We start from the raw sequence: 19,637 nt of genomic DNA, 5'->3' as shown, positions 1-19,637 counted from the left end.
ATTGTTTTGTTCGCTTTGTAAAATCTTTTGTTTATTTTTTAGAAACACGACCTCGTTTTGGATTAAATATAAAATGTAATAGTTCTGTTACTTTTGTTCTGTAAGCTGCGCCCCGAAGCCATACGCTACAAAAAATTAGGCATCCAGTCAGCCTGTGGTGGAAGCGAGTAGTCAGATGTTATCATGGAGCTCGCAGTGACTGTATCGGGCATATATACATTTATTCCATACATTGAAATCGGAGGTTTATATACCATACGCTCACTGTTAGGTTTCAGAAAACCGGCCTATTAGTGGAAAAAGCCTGCGGCCTCCTCCGATGATCATCGGTCAATCGCTTAATTGTCTGGAAGATGGGGGCGTCAGAGAACTGTTCTCCCAATGATATAGCAGCTGGATCTGATATACAACATCTAGTTGCGATTCTCTTATGAGCTGCATTCATGAAATGCTCAATTTATGATTAATCATGGAAACTTTTAAAAAGGATTATACAGCCATTCTGACATTAAATTTTCAAAATAAGTACACCAGTCTCAACTGGTCTAAGAAATTTAAGAATTGTGAAATCTGGTGAGAGATTCATTTTAAATTCAATCGAAAGACTTTATATATTATATAATGACTGTAAGACTAACACAATCTGATTCCTACACAGATTTTCAGTAGCTCAGGTGGTTGCTACAAATGTTTTTCCCTCCTGTAGTTGATCCCCTTGAACTGAGGTGTTTGCTTATTCCCCCCTGGGAAGGCCAATCTGGATTTCCCTTATGCTAACCACACTCATTTGGAAAGTGCCAAGAAATATTCAGAAGTTTGAGACATATGTTTTGGCAAGAATGCTACCAGAAGTCTCAATTATATGTAGAACTACATGTGGAGACCATTTTCTCTCACCAGGGACAGGTAGCCATTAATGGCATGAATATTCATTTGTACACAGACATTTGTAATTTAAAGGCCTAGTAAATTGTCTGTAATTGGCCTTTTCCCAGGAGGGTGGGTAATGGTCCTGTTGTAAGGCTGTAGGTATAAAATATTTTAATTTAGTCTGTGTTATGGTACATCCCTATATTGTCAAAGTGCAGTGGGTTTTTCTTTCTATATTCACTATTGGGGAAAAACACATTACCAACATAGTGCACGAGATCCCACGCACATTTGTGCAACACTGTACATAGTGCTAAATCCCGCTGCTGATACCGCCACAGGAAATCTGCAACTGAGATGTTGCGTGGACACAAACCTTTAAATTTAATTCTGACCAGGATCTTATTTTTACGTATATTAAAGGGAATCTGTCACCAGGTTTTTGCTATGTATTCTGAGAGCAGCACAATGTAGAGAACACTTACTGGGCTGCTTGCTGAAGTTTTGATAAAATCATTGTTTTAGCTGCTGCAATCTTGCAGTTCTCTGAATGCCGAGCTGTTTCTAACCCCGCCCACACTACTGATTGGCAGCTTTTGTATACATATGATAGGCAGAAAGCTGCTAGTCAGTACTGGAGCCTGGGATACATGAAGCACTTGACACCTAGTGCTGTAGTGATAATCTCCTGCTGATAAAACACTGATAGAATCTGTGGTCTTTATGGTGTTGTTTGGTTAGTGGTGCCTCTTACTTAAAGCAAACCTGTCAAGCCACTCTGAAGCACAAACAGTCTTTCTCTGTCTCTATGAGGAACATGTTTGTGCTTTGGGGCGACCTGTGGACAGGTTTTTCCTTGGTTCCTGTGTCTTAGAGCAGGAAAATAAGACTCTGCCTACAGTCCTAACCAGGAGCACGAGCATATCATTAACTGATAACTTCTAACACTGATTACACAAGAACCACAAGACGGAATTCTTCACCCCAGGTATTATTTTAATCAGTTTAACACTGCCAACCTGACTGTCTGTAGTTTACTTAGCAAAATTCTGCTGACAGGTTCGCTTTAATGGTGTTTCAGCCCCTGTGGCTTTTCAGAAAAGGTAAAGTGTATATACTGACAGACATGTGACACTTAGGCTAGTTTCATAGTAGCGTATGGCCGAGGTGCAGAGGGATGCGGGCTTCCTCCGTGAAGCTCCGCTCCCTGCCGTGCCTTCTCCAGTCAGCTTCGCCTCTCTCGGCATGCGGCCTGCGTACCCTATCTTTAGCATGCGTCTTTTTGACGGTGCGGTGAGCACACCAAAATGCAACATGCTGCGTTTGGCGCAGGCCGCCGCACCGTCAAAATGACAGGCATCTGCATTCATCGGCATGGCCTGCGTACCCAATGCTAAAGATAAAGTACGCAGGCCGCATGCCGACAGAGGCGGGGCAGAACGGAGGACGCGCGGCCCGGGGGCGGAGCTTCACTGAGGAAGCCCGCAGCCCTCCGTACCTCAACCATACGCTAGTATGAAACTAGCCTTAGATTGCACATGGGGGGGAGACTTGTTTCCACTAAGCATGTGCCTTACTAAGGGAGTTGTTGCACCAGAAATTTTTAGGGGCTTCATAGCAAAAGAGATGAAAACATATACACATGCCAACTTTTTATTTGACCCCATAAATTTAATTTATACCTATATTTTTCTCACTTCATTAACTATTTAGTGCTGATTCATCACATACAAATCGGATTTAAAAAATATTTACGCACAGCTTGTAACGTAACAAAATAGATAAAAGGAAAGAGGGTGAATACTTTTGCAAGCCACTGTAGGGAAACTGGCAACCAGATCCACATAATTTAGGTTGGATGTGTCGCTGCAGACTTCACAAAGTATACTAGCTTTGGAAAGTAAGTGCAGCATATCCACAACATGTGAACTTCACCATCGTTGGCTTTTTTTAACTTATTAACGTGAATTTGTTTTCGATGCCTCTTGGGGGCATAGACTTTTATGAGTGATTTCTGTGTAATGCCATGAAGTATATCGCCATTTTAAGGATTAGTGGATGAAGCTGTCCCATCATCATCAACCCTAGAGAGATGTGGTACAAGTGCGTATGTATATGAAGGACTGGAGATTAGCTCAGGTAGATTTTTACACATGTGACACATACACTGTACAAGGTGGTATTGATGTAGTTGGCCTTGAGTATTTTTGGCAGACAAAAATAAATCCCATTGTTGTGGAAGTGAGTATTAACTTTGATAAGTACACGTGCTAAATTTAGCTGAAAAGCTTCTGTCATTTTGAAATTGGGATAAAAGGGAAACTGTCGGCAGGGTTTTGCCATTTAATCTGAGTGTCACGATGTGTAGGATCTGAGAGTCTGATACCAGGGATGTGTCACTTGCTCAGCAGCTTGCTGTAGTTTCAGTATTATTAGTGTTTTATCAGTAGGAGATTATCACTGCTGGACTAGGTGTCATGTGCAAGACAGTCCAGCTAATCTGTGTAACCCCGCCTCCACCTCTAATTGGCAGCTTGCTGACAATCCACACATGGAGCTGCCAATCAGGGGTGTGGCCGGGGTTATACCCAGCTCAGTCTTCACAGCACAGCTACATCTACATTAGAGAAGTAAACAGGGAGTTTATCAAAACTGCATCAAGCAGCTCAGTAAGCAACACATCACTAGAATCAGTAAAAAAAAATGCAGTGTAAAATAGGTGCGTGTTTTGTCCCTTTTTTTAAGACCTTTTTTTTTTTTTTTTTTTTTTAAATTAAATTTTGTTGCAGATTTTTCCCCACTCATTAGTATGGGTGAAATCTGCATCAAAAACACTGAAAGAATTGAAATGACGCAGACATAAATCTGCACCAAATATGCAAGTCACAAATAAGCAACGTGTGCATGAGACTTCAGGATTCGCATTCACTTTTCTGGTGTCAGGAAACCCTTCAGGTTTTGTGATAAGTCTGCGTAGAAAAAAACAGTGAGAAATCTGCAACGTGTGCACAAGCCCTTAGTGTTACTTTTGATCAATGCATTAAATGTATAAAGTTGAAGAATGATTATGCTGTCTATAACAGTATTCTAATCCCAGGTTCCCAGGTACAAAGATATTTCTTCCCGTAGGCTACCTGCATGTTGTAATCTAATGATGAGGTTTTTGTCCCGGTAGGTACGAGCGCAGTAATTCCGATGGCTGCTTGTCTCTTTTGTCATACATTTTAGCTTGGGACTATTAGGAGAGATGATATTACCGTGACTCATCTGGGAACCTGGACAGCGGTCCTAAAGAGTTTGCCTCAGGCCATAATACGAGACGATCGTGTAACACTCAATTCTGGGATCACCTCTTCAGCTGGATTACCATGTGGCTGGGGGAGTGAGATGATTGACACCTCATATATTGTTTCAGACTGTCAGCATATATTTTTTTTTTTTATATAACCAATAACCCAATTTTTATTGAACTTTTAATGTTTCCTATTTTTGTTTTTATGTAATATAGCTTAACACTATATAGTATCATTTATATACAGAGGCGGCAGCCGATACCGATACAGGCAGATCTCCTCTAGGCTGAGGTGCAGGTACAGTTGTTTCCAGTCCACACAAGTTAAAGGGTCTCTGTCAGCACAGGGCAATCAATGAGTGGAACAGGCTGCCACGAGAGGTGGTGAGTTCTCCTTCAATGGAAGTCTTCACACAGAGGAGGAACAGACATCTGTCCGAGATGGTTTAGTGAATCCTGCATTGAGCAGGGGGTTGGACACGATGACCCTGGAGGTCCCTTCCAAGTCTACCAGTCTATAAGCACAGAATGACTGCTGAAACCAAGTCCTGCCGCTCGGTGGATAATGGCGGGGTCAATCATTTAACTACACCATCCAACTGCTTGATTTCCATCGATCTCCACCTTCTCTGGCTTTATGAAGTCAAAGCTGTTGATAAAAGGAGATGGGGGTGGAGATGGAGGGACCACAAGCAGGTGGGATGGTGTGGTTAAATGACTGGCCGTGCCATGAAGCACCGAGCGGTGGGACTTAGTTTGAACAGTGATTCTATGCGGACAGAGTCCCTTTAAGCCAAATAACCTGGGACTGCAGACTGACACATTGTAGCAAACTAGGAATAGTTCTGCACAGCGGTGTCTGTAGAGGTCTACGTAGAGGTTTGCTGTCTCTCAATTTAATAATCAGTTGTCTTAAAAACAATGAGAAATTGCAATACGCGGTAATTTAGAAGATTATAGATATTTTCATTTAGAAAGTTATTTATTATTTGCACAAAAGCAGAAAACCCCTTTAAGTAGCAGCCAGGTGTCTATAAAGCCTCGCCACTGGTTTACTCGTCCGGTCTCCTGTACCAGTGATACGTCAATCTGTCAAGAGACCATTTATAAAGGGCTCCCAGACTTTTGACATCACTTAGAAGTTTCTTGGTATCATGGAGACCTTCTCATGTCTCCTAATCTCCCTTCCCTTAGGGATGTCAAGGCCTTAACCCTTCCCAAGAGCACATGTTTTGTCAGTCAAAAATAAGGAATCAGCTCTCCGAGTGGCTAATGAGAAGTGACAGTCCACGGGCTGGAAAAGCTTGGTAATGGGCCGTGCCCACCCAGTCTTCACGCAAGTGTAAATACGCCAAGAAATGTGCTTTTAATTTAAGGAAGGGGGGCAGGGGAGAGGACATTTTGTTAGTTGCAAGGTTTTGTTCTTCCACTGTTGATACAATGCATCAGCATCTTTAGGTTCTCGTACCCGCGTTCATGCATCGCTCGGTGGAAGGGACAGTCCACATGTGCGCTCCAGATTCCCCGATAAACAAGGGCGCGCGCAGCCCGTGACGGCGAGGCGCACTCACAATGTGACTGGACGCAGCGCTCTGTCTTTTTTTTCTTTCCGTCTGTCTCTGAATTGTCTTGTAGGCTGTGGAAGCCTTAGGGAGTTTACATCACTGCACATAGCTGAGACTTTGGTTCCCACAGAGCTGTTCAAAGCCTGACTCACGGTGTGTGTTAATTGTTCTTGAAATTCAGCACTTTAAGGGTGTGGCCAGAGGGGAAAGTCTACTGTACTTATAGGGCATGTTCAGAAATGTTTCACACATAAATCATGTTTTTGCTTCCACTAAAAAACACAACTTAAAGCTGAAGTGCCACCTTACACCCCTGCCTTCCCATGCACTGTTCACCGCCGTCAGTCTCCGGGGACATGCCAGCGGCGGTATGAGGTGTCAGGGATGGAGCTATGTGTATTCGGCTGCAGGGGAGCAGAGACGAGGTTACTTCTTTTATCTCCCCTTCCCTTCTCATACAGTGTTATGTAGAAAAAAATTCAGCTACGGTTTCTCATTGTCAATGAGCTTTAAGGCAACTATAGAAATACACTAAAGGGGAATTCTGAGGTAAGTTTCTCCGAAATCCACGTTCCACAGCAGCTGGACACCAACCGGGTGTATTCGGGTTCATGCACACTACCTTATTAGCGGTGCTTTGCATTAAAAAGTACCGTCCCACACTCGGATCAATGTTACTCATTGGGGTAGTAGCAATAAACCTGGCACTCGGGATAGTTTGAACGTAATAACAGATTTATTTGGCAATCTACAAATACTGGGAACCGTCAGAGAAGAGCGCTGACCAAGGCGATCCGAATCGCTGTAGAAAAGGAGGGTCTCGGATCACCCTTGTCAGTGCTGTTCCCTGACACTTCCCACACGGCAATCAGTTCTGATGAAGGTCCAAACAGACCGAAACGTTAATTTCTAGATTAAAAAATAAATTCATATACGTTCAAAGTATCCTGAGTGCCAGGTTTATTGCTACTATTGGATTACAGCTTGGAACTCTACTTCTGCACCAGAGTCGCTCTACCAGGAGTGCGGTATATCCTTTTTCTGTTACTCAATGGGGCTGTGCAGATGAACAATTTTTTTTTCACTGACCGAATCTGCATGTGAAAACAATCGCATTATGCAATCGTTTCTTCCTATAAATCGGATGATACTCAGCCATTCAAGTCTATGGGTGCGCAAAAAGAAAATCAGATGTCATACAGAGCCACAATATAACATCAGAATTTAACATTGCAATTCTGTAACATAGGAAACCATAAATGGTCCTGTAAATAATAGCTGCTGCTATTGGACTGCACAAGGAGGGCAAGTTAGAAAAATATTTTCCCATTTTTCTGGATGAAACGTTGAGGATTTTTTAATACAGTCATGTGAACCTACTATTAGTATGATCCAATACTGCTAGTGCCTCTTTACCTGGAGAGCCGGCCAAGCCTAAAAAAATTACCAGAGGTCAAAACATATCAAAGATTGCCAGAATAACTCTGAGGGTTTTTTTCTTCTTAAAGGGTAACTCAATCATATTAATCAAGTAGTCTTTCTCTCTGAATCAAAATTTGTTCATGGAAGGAATGTTTTTTTTTTTTGGTTTTTTTTTAAGCTTCACTCTCATTATACATCCCAGGAATCCTATATTTAATGGGGTAAGTCATGATAACAGTCTGTTCATTTCAGTTTCATTCTCAAAAAAATAATATACTTCAAAAATCTGTGAAATCTGCACCTTATGGGACTCTGAATCAAAATAAATTGGGTGGGTAAAGTAAAAGAATTTTCATTTATTTCCCTGGCCTATAAGTCTCCTTACACTGGCATGGCCTTTGATGCATGTCACTCTCCACAATGAGAGACGATACTCCATAAGCCTCATTTTTTCCCCACACTCTTAATTTAGTGTTTTTTCACCACATTTTTTTACTCTATGTTCTAAAACACTGATGTTATTCCACCACCAAGAAAACAAGACCGATTGGTTACTGGGCACTTGTAAATGGCAGTCCTGGAAAGCTGTCCTCCATTGAAGTAAATAGTAGTTAGAACGTCACCAAATTAATAAAATGTTTTTTGGGCAGAGATTCTGATTGTTTTTTTTTTATGACATTTCTTTTTGACATGTCATAAAATGCCAATGTTCAAAGACCCTTTTATGGGCTACAACCTTATATCATAGTTCTGGTACTCACATCATCAGATTGAGCTATTCCCAAAAGGTCAAAGTGAAGCGTAAAGGAGTATTACCGCCAGATACTTGTTGGCATGTACATGACATTAATGTCTGATGCTCAATTTCCAGGTCTCTCACTGTTCGGTTAGGAGATTAGGGTTTCCTTCTTCCTTGTCCACATTCTAGAAGAGATCAGTCTGTGCATTTAGATTTGGCCAATGTAATTTATGGGAGTTGCTAAAATAAATGAGTTTCTCTACTGTCACAAAAATACAGTGAAAAAAACAGTTGCTCACATGTATGGTCAAAATATCCACTTTAGAGATGGACACAGCATTAGTAAGACTCTGTACACAATACTCCTTATATAAAAAATACATGTTATTGTCCAGATAGCAGGTCTTGAACAATGGCATTGCAGGCCACAAAGTGTGCACCCATACTCTATAGTAGTGTTCCCCAACTCCAGTACTCAAGAGCCACCAACAGGTCATGTTTTCAGGATTTCCCTTAAAATTGCACAGGTGAGATCTGCTCACCTGCACAGGCAATAATTCCACCACCTGGGCAAAACTAAGGAAATCCTTAAAACCTGACCTGTTGGTGGCTCTTGAGGACTGGAGTTGGGGAACACTGCTCTACTGTATAGAGGCTGCCTGTTTAGTGCTGAGGCTGCTGTAATCACAGGACATTACCAGCTCACAAGATCCCCTTTTGACAGATCGCTCCTTATTCCCTGCTTGGATAAGATTCAGAGTCATAGATATCTTTGAGTCCACTTCAAGCACCACAGAGTTTCAAAGAAAACATACTTTGAACAGGGGTCCCAGAATGAGGTGACTGAAATGACTAGTCCTTTTGGGTGGGTCTTCCGCGGTCTTCTTGGGTCTCTCTCTTCATATACACAAAAGGAGAGACCCGTCAATCAAACAGTGAAACAAATGGAGACCCAACTCCTGTAACCTGTCAGCTCCCCCCCCCCTCCCCCGACCACCTGTACAAAGTTTGCAAAGTTTCTGATACGGCACCTAATTTCAGAGTAAACCATAATTATTTGTGAGGCTGTAGCCAGTCTTTGTCCGAAATAATTAGATTTCTTACCATTTTGGAAAAGGGAGCAAAGTTCAGCTTTATGGGATTGTATCACACTAGTAAATATATTTGTACTTTTTTTTTATCATATACCGTATTTATTTGACTATTTGGAGTAACTGTTGCACGTGTTTAACACTTTAATGTAACTTCTGATGTATAATAAGATGATTACACCGATCGGATTACCGGGTTATAGTATGTGTAACGCAGCCTGTAAAACAATGGTACTTTTTTTTTATAACCTGTTCCCTCAACACAACATAACAAGTAAAGTGTTTCCAGGACAGTTTACTTAATTAAAGGAAAAGACCTATTGACACCTATAATTATTAGTAAATATGCTGTAACCATAGATCCGAGACCAGTGGAAGCTCGGCAGGCCGCTCTGCTGCATCAGGTTTAGCTGAGGGTTTGGGTAAATTTACCGCTGTGTTCTAATGAAAAAGAGGTGAGCGGCAGGCATGTCAAACAAGTGTCAGAAGTGGTTATTGGGTTACAGAAGTGCGTCTGGGGGTCGGCACACAGATGACTTAACCATTTCACTACTAGATCGCTTTCCTTCTGCCTAGACACAAGTTTTCTATTTAATGAAAATATGTGTATCTATAATGTGTGTGTGTGTGTGTGTGTATATATATATTATATATACACATTCTTTTTATAATAAAATCGCTTGCTTGTTGCCGCCACAAACTTAATTTATCAAAATACATAAGGACCGTAAAGAAATAGAGGGGATTTCCTTTCTTCTACCACCATGAGCTCCATTAAATGAAGGCCAGCTGGCAACACGCTTGGTGGTCATTTAGTAACCGGATTACACGGGCCGAGTTCAGATGTGCACTTTGCGATCAGTAATGGATCGTTCAGTGCGCGAAGGCTTCCGTTGTTCTCGGCAGCATAGGTCCTGTGTACACAGGGTGATTCACTGCCGAGAACGATGATCTTTTGTGCGAACCAATAGATCGTTTCTCCCGACCATCAGGAGTTTTGCTCGTTGATTGAGGTCTTGTTTTTTTGTGTAGAGAGAGCGTGATTATCGCGAAATGAGAGTTCCTACTTACGATTATTCATGATAACCATGCAGAACTTGTCTGTTCAGACACTGTGATTGTTTCTTTGGTGGATTTTTCATTTTAAGAACAGAGAAGCAGAATAAGTGATCTGTTGCATCAGGTATGAAAATGAAAGCAGAAGCCTCCCTATAGATTATTATGTGGTCTGTTTGGGTTCCTCTTTTTAGAATGGAAGAAATTTTTGCATGGATGACTTCTTTTTTCCCCATTCTAAAACAGGGACACCAAATGGATCCTATAATAATTAATGGAGCCCGTCTGCTTTCATTTCCATGACTGATGCTACAGATCACTTATTCCATTTGTCTGTGCCTAAAACAGAACCAATGGAATGTCAAAACAGGTATGTGAACAGAGCCTAATAGTGGGTCTAGGTACTGACTCAAGGCCTGGCTAAGACTAATGCCTGTTAAGGCATACTGTGAAGGGTCACAAAAAGGAGTTGCCTACCTTGTAATGAGTCCGCAAGCTACCGTATTGTGTGTTATTTTCATCTTGTAGCTGTCCTTGAGCCCCCTGCAGCCATTCTTGAAGTTGTTTTTTGTTTACATAATGAACTTCCAGTTATCCCAAGAGGCAGAATTGCATCTGCCTTATTTTCATGCCCGCCCACCCTCTGTGCCTAAAAAGCACCATCTTGAGACTTCTATACAGTCTGAAAATGGATAAATCGCTGGGCACACAGTTTCCTCCTTCTAACATTCCTGCCACTTCATTTATTATGTGCTATCCTGAGCCTCTCCTGCAGACAATAATATTACCGGTAATGACACTGGCACCACTTTGGCTCAGTGTACTATAGGGGAACAATGAGTAATATAATGTATTCATGTAAATTAATGTATTCAAGCATTCTGGAACATCCAGCAGCAGCCCCTCTGGCGGCAGTCACTAGATGATAGGATTACTTGCTCTGTGTTGAGCCTGTGTCTGTGTTCTTCCTCCCTATGCACATCCCCAGTCACTGTAATCTTGCTCTGGATCACAAGCCACGCCCCCATAACATCACTGTTAAGAGCTCACTGCCATTCAAAGCACAGAAAGGAAATCTGTGCTTAGAATAGACTGTAATAGAAAAGAGAGAGTCAGATGTCACATCACCACATGTGACAGTTCAGGAATCAAGCAGAATTTTAACAGCAAGTAAATTATGATATACTTTATAATGCTTTAATAACCTGTGTGGAGGAAAACCCTTTAACTTGGCCATACACATAAGACTGTGCTTGGCCAGATCAATCATTTGTCACTTTGTTTGCTCGAAGGATTCAACCATCAACATTTTCTGTAATCCCCCATTACAAAAAGTTTAAGTAAAAAATTGTCATTGCTACATCAACAAAACTACATGTGGTCAAAATAGCATGGCCATTTGGAGGTTAAATTCAGAATTTAGTTGGCTTCTTGTCACTAGAGAAGCAGTTCATTGTGAGAAATCTGCTGAGATTCACACAGAATTCAAGAGATGACCTACCTTTCTCTTGTGAAAGAAGTAATATGTTCTTGTTCAGATTGGCTCTAGGAGCATGTTTATGGAGCAATCTTGGGAAATAATGAAAAACATGAAGCTAAGAGGGAGAACAGCACATGGACTGGGTGCTAGCTGCTAACGAGAGACACTGCCTTAATTGGGTATTTCGATATTAGACTACAGAAATGAACTTAATCTTTACCCCTAGATGAAAGAAAGTTTAGCAAAAAGTGGTCATATATATGAGAAAATGTTGGACAAGGACTAGACGACTGCTGTGTGTATGAGGACTTTCCAACATTCCTAAGATGATATTGAGCAAAAGAAGAATTGGGTATGATGTGTTTCTAGATGCTCTATACTCTATTCTCGGAGTTGGTAGGTTGCCTCCAAAGTAGTTTTGCAGGAGCATATTCCACTCTCCATACTCGGACAGAGTTTGAGCATAATCGACTCGATTTTTTTACATGAGAGAACATACTCTGTGAGCGTACCCTAAAAGGGAATCTGTCAGCAGGATTTCACCCCCCCCCCCAAACTATTTACATGTAGTTCTTTCAACGACAAGTGCTGCAATGCCTCTACATGATTCGTTCCTCCATTTCTGAAAAATCCGCATTTGAATTGATATGTAAATGGAGCTGAAGAGCTATTTGTAGATCTGAAGCCTCAATTACTCCACCTCTATTCCCCGGCCCGGCACCACCTCCTGGACCCCACAGTTTGTTACCCACTTTCTTACGAGTATGGCGACACCCCACATGTAATGAAAAAGTTCTGTTTGGACAAACAGCAGGGCTCGGAGCGGAAGGAGCAATATTTGAATTTTGGAACACATACTTGGCTCTATTTGGAATAGATTGTCAGATTTTCAGATATTTTTTTTTTTTTTACTTTTGAACAAAGCCAAACCCTAAGCCTAACTCTAAACCCTAATCCTATATAAAGGCAAAGAAATAAAAATTATTAAAAAAAAAAATGTAATCTGAGTTGACGAATGACAAATATTTGGCTTTTGATCACTGTGATAACATTTATCACAGTGATCAAAAGTCAGGGACCAATAGAAAAAATCCATGCTGTTACATCAAGGTAAGGAGGAGGAAGGCCGGGGATGGCGTAGCCGGTACCAAGGTGGGGAGTTTGGGGACGACATTTCTCTCTCCTCTGACATGTTAGATCATGAGAGAAATGGTTTTTAAATGGGACTTTACTTTTTTTTAACGTGATCGCCGTTATTTGGTGAATAGCGAAGATCACGTGAAAGAGGACCGGAAAAACGGCCCTGATCATCTCCTGGGTCTCAACTACCCCCGACACTAGGGGGCGCTATTGACTTATTTCTCAGTGCCGGTAAAAAGTAGCACTGCGGAATAAGGACCCTTAACTGCCGCCGTTAAAAGGCGTATCGGCAGTCGTTAATGGGTTAAAGGTGTAATTTTGTACATACAACAAGGTCAAACAGTAGTGTCTGTGTTGTGTCCTCCATGGGCAATCCATGCATGTCGTGTAGCCCAAATGTTACATGAAGCAACTAACCAGAAGTACAAGCTTGTGGCCTTGTGTAACACACACCCTAGAGACCGTGAAGCTTTTTTTTCGTGTTTCTTTTAAGTAAACAAGTAAGTGGAGCAAGCTAATAAAACTATTGCAACACTGAGATCTGCGATGTAGCCAGTGGCTGTCTGTCTCCCGGTGAAATTGGACGCTTCGTTCGTAGTATTTTTTCGGCTCACACCGAACAAACACTCTCCAGTAATGCCCTTCTGTAGCGTGGACAAAATGAAATCTCCTGCGGTCCATGGAGGAAGTATAGCCAACAACCACAAACCGTGCTCATCCAAATGTGAGCCTTAGATTTTAACTCCGCAATCTCCAACGCTGAGTGAAGAGTGTAAAAGGCTTAATGCGCGATTGTGCAAACTCGGTGCGAAGGTCACACCTCTTTTGATTAAAAAAAAATATTGTACCAAATATAACTGTCTTTTCAGGAGAAGAAAAAAAGGTCACCTTTGTTTACGCTTCTCCACTCTTTAGGTTCACGAAAATCTTTCCATTTCTTAAATGGATTGTGTGTATGTGAACTCTCCCTTCGTTGAGCACTCTCGGCCCAAACAGAAGCCAATGTGTCTGATGAATAGAAATAGTCTATTCCTGATCTATATAATTTGGGCCTTCATTTGTGATTACAGTATACAAAAAAATATTAATTGTACATGGGGACAGTCAATTTTAAAAGCTAATATCATCCAAAAAAAAGCTTGCTCCGTCCTCAGAAAATAAAAAACATTATTAACGTGACTACTTTACTGGCACACTTGAGGCTATCCACAAGACGTCTGTTAAACCTGCCAATATTGATGGGCTCAGTGAAATTTACCCTGAGACATGATATCGGGGTTGATGAGCAACCAGTGTGTCCAATTTTCAATCCTCTTGTTCTCGGCCAGATAAGAGGAGTCTGGCAGGAGCTTTCTCATGGAGAACACAGGAGCAATCAGCAGAGCTAGCGCTTCTGCGTATGGGAGAGGTGCCGGCTGCATAATCAGCCAAATTATTGTTTGGCCGACTGCTATCTATTATGTATGGGGCCTCAATGTGGTTGTCCAGGTCTTCAAAAAAAAATATGAATCCTGACAGTGTGCACTGTTAGGATTTTCTGGTGTCGACGCCTGGAGCGGGTGGTCATGTGACCGCAAGTATGGAATATGCATACGGACGGCCATATTCCGACTAGATTCATTTGTATTAAGTGAGGCCACACAAGTTTAGTTGGAATGTCGCCAGAAGTAAACATACCGCATATGTCACGTGATCACCTGGTGTCACTGGTGGCATAGGAGAATCCTGTCTGGTCGTGGTGTGCTGTGAGGATTCACAAGTCTGCAGGCATGTAGAGTGACTGCAATCTTTCGGCAAATCCATGACAACTCCTTTAAACTAGGCAGGTCCTGATGCTTAGAAAGAGTGAACCACAAATTTGATTATACATTTTGTGTATAGGACACATTATAATAAGAATGGCTGTTGTAACCAGCATCTGTTAAAAAAAAAAAAATTGAAACGTCAACGTTTAGAAACTATAATTGGACTGGAAAGTTAGTACAGAACAGGGGCATAAGTATAGTGAGTGCGGGGGTTGCAGTCGCCACCGGAGTCTAATGGGGGGACCAAAAGTCCCTTTGAACCAAATGAGAAGACCACTACTAATAAAGGTCTATGATACTGTAGTTGGAGGTCCTGTTGGAGATTTTACTTTGGGCCTATGACACACTGGTACAGAAGTAATGTTTCCCCAATTTGTAATAGTCAATATATGAAAGTTTAATACCACTTTTAACAAGATTTTACAAAATTACCAAATTGGATAATTTTTGCTAAACCATTGCTGTTGAAAACAACACTACATGTAACTGAAACGAAGGACTAAGAAATGGGCTGTTACAAGTTTCTTCTGTTACCTTAGAGTTATTTGTTCAAGGGGCTTTCGGGATATGTTCACATGGAGCAAACTCCACAGCGTAGTACAGTGCCAGCGAAATGGATAAGAATATAACAGGTCTCATCCACATACTGCAAGAAAAAACCTGGAAATAGAGGTGCCGCGTGAATTTTCAATTTATGGTGCCGAACGTCATCACATGTTTCACCCTTTGTAATCTAGACGGTCAAATCTGTGAAATTTGCACAGCTAAATCTGCGACAAAAACTCAGACATGCGCAGTACATTGTTATTTCTGCAAACTGTTGCCCCATGTGCCCCTCCAGTCATATAATCTGCAGCAAAATGGTCATTTAAAATCTTCCCCCTTAGCATACATGACTTTTTTTGCATCAGGCCTGCGTATTACCTCACCCCTACCAGGATTGGCCATCCTTCTGCAGTTTTGGACAGTGCAACAAGCAACATCTGTGAGTCTTGGACGCAGCAAGCTGAACTTTCATCTTGTCATATAGAATTTCCTGGGTCTGCTTCCAACATGATGTCTAATTTTATTACCGTTTTTGTCTTTTTCAATTTCGTAGACTGAGTCTTCCAGCGGAACGTCCGAATATTTTGCCGATCACAGAAAATGTGAAATAAACAACATCGTCTCCTCCGCACTGAAGAAGCAAGCCGCCCTGAAGAACATGTAAGCTCTCCTCCGATGTGACGATATCATTAGGTGACGGTGATGTCTGAATTTGGGCCTACCATTGTTAACGTTTGCCAGGCAAATCTGCCCGGAATTGATGCTAAGCTGCATTGTGTCATATAAAGGGAACTAGACTGGGACAGCTGTTCTCAGATGACGTCATGCCTCCCCCCTAACATCACGTCTTGACGCCACTCATTTGCATGGCTCCTCTTACAGGATGTGTAAGAGTTTGGCATGTGACACACTCACTCGATAACCTAGATTGATGGACTTGGCCTCTAGAGGCTTCTTCTTCGTTCCAATACGCAACGTAAATTATGGCACTGGCTATTGAGTAATATCATTAAGTGCCTTGGGATGAATTCCTAAAAAAGCCCTATTTATGCTATAATATTTTATTCTGCCTCCACTGAAACTCGATCCTCGTAAGCGATACTGACCTTAACATCTGTAGCTAATTTAGTCAGCACACTGCGAACCTCTCCATAGCCAAGTGACTAAACATGTATATATGTATATCCGTGCACGTTGAGGATGAAGTTTGATAGCATTCCCTCCCCGCAAACAATGTTTCTTGTCATGATGATGTCTGTATGGCAGCTTTGTTTCTCTACAGGACGGATGTTTTGTGAGCCTATTAAACTCGTAATGAATTACATGAGCAGTGAGAAGAACAAGCCTTGTTTTCTAAATTACAGAGCGAAAAAGACAAAAGATTCAAGCCCCGAATCCGGTAGGGAACTGTAAAGCGTGCCCTCGCCTTGGGCTAGCGGATTCTCACAAAGGAAGCAAGATTAATACCCCATCTGAAGCACAGTGTAGGAGTGTGGATCACGCTCAAGATTGCATAAATACCACTCCAAACATCATGGAGCTTCCTGATGCCGAAGTGGAAAATGATGTTAATAGCAGGCACAGCCCCGCAGGACTAGCAGCCAGCACAAACCCCAATCTGCAGAGTGGTTACAGACACAAGTCCCGACCGAGGCTCTTTCCTGGATCTGTGAGTCAGCGCTGTTAAAACAAAAACAATCCTTCCGAACAAGTATTATGCAACAGCAGAGGAGACGACACAGCTCGGAAGGGAACTCGACATTCAGCCGTAAGAAAGCAGACTTGAGGGATGATACATTTATTAGGCCGATTTAAAACCCTTTAGTGCCTTCAGCTTTTAGGAACCTTAGTATTCAGAAGTTTTCTGTAGGTGATGCAAAACAAACCGTAGAACAAACCGTTAAACATGTGGCTGTCGCTGATGCCAGCAGGCTCCTCAAGTCATCAGATGGCACTGTTGTAAAGAAAAACCTTGAGGAGAATAGGACGCCCACACAAGGCCAGCTTAGAAAATTAAAACTCCAAAGGCCAAAAAAGTTGCATTGATTAGGCTTCATGATCTGGCTGTACACATTAGATGGCTGTCGGCCGAGTGATGCTACAGCCGATCGCTTGACCGGCAGCCATCTCCCATATACAGGACCGCTTGTTCAGCCGTGCGCTTGTACGTTGCCTATGAGAAATCTTTCAACAGACATGTCTGCCATAGGCCTAAATTGTACATATCCAATCGACCTCTTCCTCCAATGATCAGTTGACTGGCGCCCCATACACATTAAAGTGTCGATATCGGCTACACTCTCCATTAGTCTGTGTACAGGGGCCATTTGTTATGAGTTGAGATTTTAAGAGGTTGTCCACTACTTTGCTTAGGATAGGTCATCAATGTCTGATCGGCCGTTGTCCAACACCCGGCACCCCATTAACAGTGGCAGCAGCTGTCGGCAGGAAGTACTCACTTCTGAGTTGCTCCGTCTACTTGCAGTAGCCGCCACAGGGTACTGCACATCCGCCTCCTATTGATTTGAATATGAGCCGGATGTACAGAACCAAGCCCCTGCCACTAGAAGAAGGTAGAGCAGCTCGGTAAGTGATTACTTCCAGCCGACGAACAGCTGATCGGCAGGGGTGCCGGGTGTCGGACACCGGCTGATCAGACATTGATGACCTATCCTAAAAAAGTGGACAACCTCTTTAAGTCCACGCAGGACGGAGTTTGCATAAGTAAAATCCTCTGCAGATTACAGTACCAGGCAGACTTTTTGGTCGCGGAAAATGACATGCAATACAGATATTTAAATTCAAAGCGTGTCAATTTCCGTTGCGGATTTTCACCACAGATTTTACACCTTTTACTATAGCAAGAGATAAATCTGCAATGAATCTACAGAAAAATCCACATCACACATGCGTACATGCTGTGGATTTGTGGCAAACTTCTGGAGCTGATTTTTTTTGCAGTATGTGTAAACTTACCCTAAATTGATCCCAGTACCTACAAAATGGATCCCCAGAGAATCCAACTATGCAGAATGCCCTGTGCTCTTCTATACCTTTGTCGTAGAACTGGAACTTTTTTACATAGAAAGGTGCTTTTTAAATGTTCACACTAGGCAACCAGGCCGAGCGTTACGCAGAACCTCCTCTGTTATATAATGTTATACCCAGACCCATTTTTCACTTTTGGTCATGAGTTTTTTATTGTCTAAAACCCTTTAGAATATGTACACATGGATAGGCAGAGGATTTTCCAGGTGGAGAAATCTAGAGAAAATCTGCAGCAGAAATTGTATGATGCAGCAGATTTGAAATCTACAGTTTTGTTAATTTGCGCTGTATATTTTCACAGATTTTGCCAATTATTAGCTAAAAATTGATGTAAGCTTTGACGCAACAAAATCTTCACAAAGTCTGCAGCTGGTCAGTCAAATGTGGATGAACCTTTATTTTATATATTATGCTTGACCCACAGCAAGATTACTACTTATGTGTGTGAACATTTCTCCGTTATTCTCATCGGTCACATTCTTAAAACTTTGATTTGCCTCCCTTAAAGTATAGATAGTTGAGGGTACAGGAACTATTTACAGCCTGCTTTTTTGTAATAGAAGGCTATTAGTTTATGCTTAAGATAGAGATATATCAATTCAATATACATACTGTATATAGATCCCATTTTACAATTCATATGTAAAGTGAATGCACTGAAAGTTTAGTCACTGCCAGAGCTGCATTCACAATTCTGCTGGATTCTATTAAGAAGTCAATATCTTCGTGCTATAGGACAATGCAGCCATTTTTGTCTGTAATCAGATTATGACCTGCTTTGTATAAGGCCCCATTCATGTATAGAATTTTCCTGTACTTGTTCTGTTTTGTTTTGCATATAGAACAAGTACCCATTATAGTCTGTAGCCAGTTTCACATATCGTTCAGCAAAAAAAAACACCATAAAACGAAGACATTTCCGAATTTCATCCAATTTTTGAATCAAATGCGCCCAGTAAAATGGTTGTGAGAATTACCGGACATTACACGGATGCCATTGTGTGAGTTCCATTATTTACTGACCGATGTTAGAAGAAGCTTGGGAAACCTCCGTAAGTTTTGTGTTGTTTTTTTCGCACAGGAAAAATGGATGAGACCGTAAAAATCTGACGCAGAACTGATGAAAATCAGTGCTTTTTTTTTTTTGCATAAAAGTAAAAAAATACCTGATGTGTGAATGAGGCCTAAAGACTAAAATGAGAAAGCCGGCACAACCTATAATATTACGTAAGCTGACCAATACAGCACATATTGCATCATGACCCTCGCCAGGTTTGGTGGGAGTACACGGGGTAACAAAACTGCTGAGCATCCCTGCACTGATCCAGCACATATTTCAGTAGTCAAAAACTAAGATCCAACTACCCTGATAGTGACCAGAGCTAGGCACAAAAAAAGAAATAAAATGATAGAAAAAAGGCCTACAGTGCTTTGCAATGTATATACAAACTACATTTTCGATCATATGCATATGAATATTCTCTTTGCAGCAGTGACCGATCAAGCAATTCTTGCAGATTTTGGCTCTTAAAGTGGTTTTCCTACAAACAAAAGTTCATTTTAATCAATAGATCTTGGAAAAA

At 41.6% G+C, this 19,637-nt stretch overlaps 1 protein-coding gene across 1 annotated transcript in view; it reads left to right on the top strand.

The window, feature by feature from the left end:
* The window catches only part of SLX4IP (SLX4 interacting protein), a 191,083-nt gene extending 171,701 nt beyond the window's left edge, over positions 1-19,382 (top strand). Inside the window, 4 exon segments of the mRNA XM_073553832.1 lie at positions 15,560-15,666; positions 16,371-16,413; positions 16,415-16,585; positions 16,588-19,382. Of these exon segments, the coding sequence (XP_073409933.1) occupies positions 15,560-15,666; positions 16,371-16,413; positions 16,415-16,585; positions 16,588-17,052 (786 nt within the window). The 3' untranslated portion in view covers positions 17,053-19,382.
* Positions 19,383-19,637: the final 255 nt, after the last annotated feature.

Source organism: Dendrobates tinctorius, unplaced genomic scaffold, assembly GCF_039654945.1.
Source record: "Dendrobates tinctorius isolate UK_male_01 unplaced genomic scaffold, ASM3965494v1 ptg000203l, whole genome shotgun sequence".
NCBI lineage: Eukaryota > Metazoa > Chordata > Amphibia > Anura > Dendrobatidae > Dendrobates > Dendrobates tinctorius.
The sequence above is the reverse complement of the archived record's forward strand: the minus strand, read 5'-3'. Positions and strand labels throughout refer to the sequence as shown.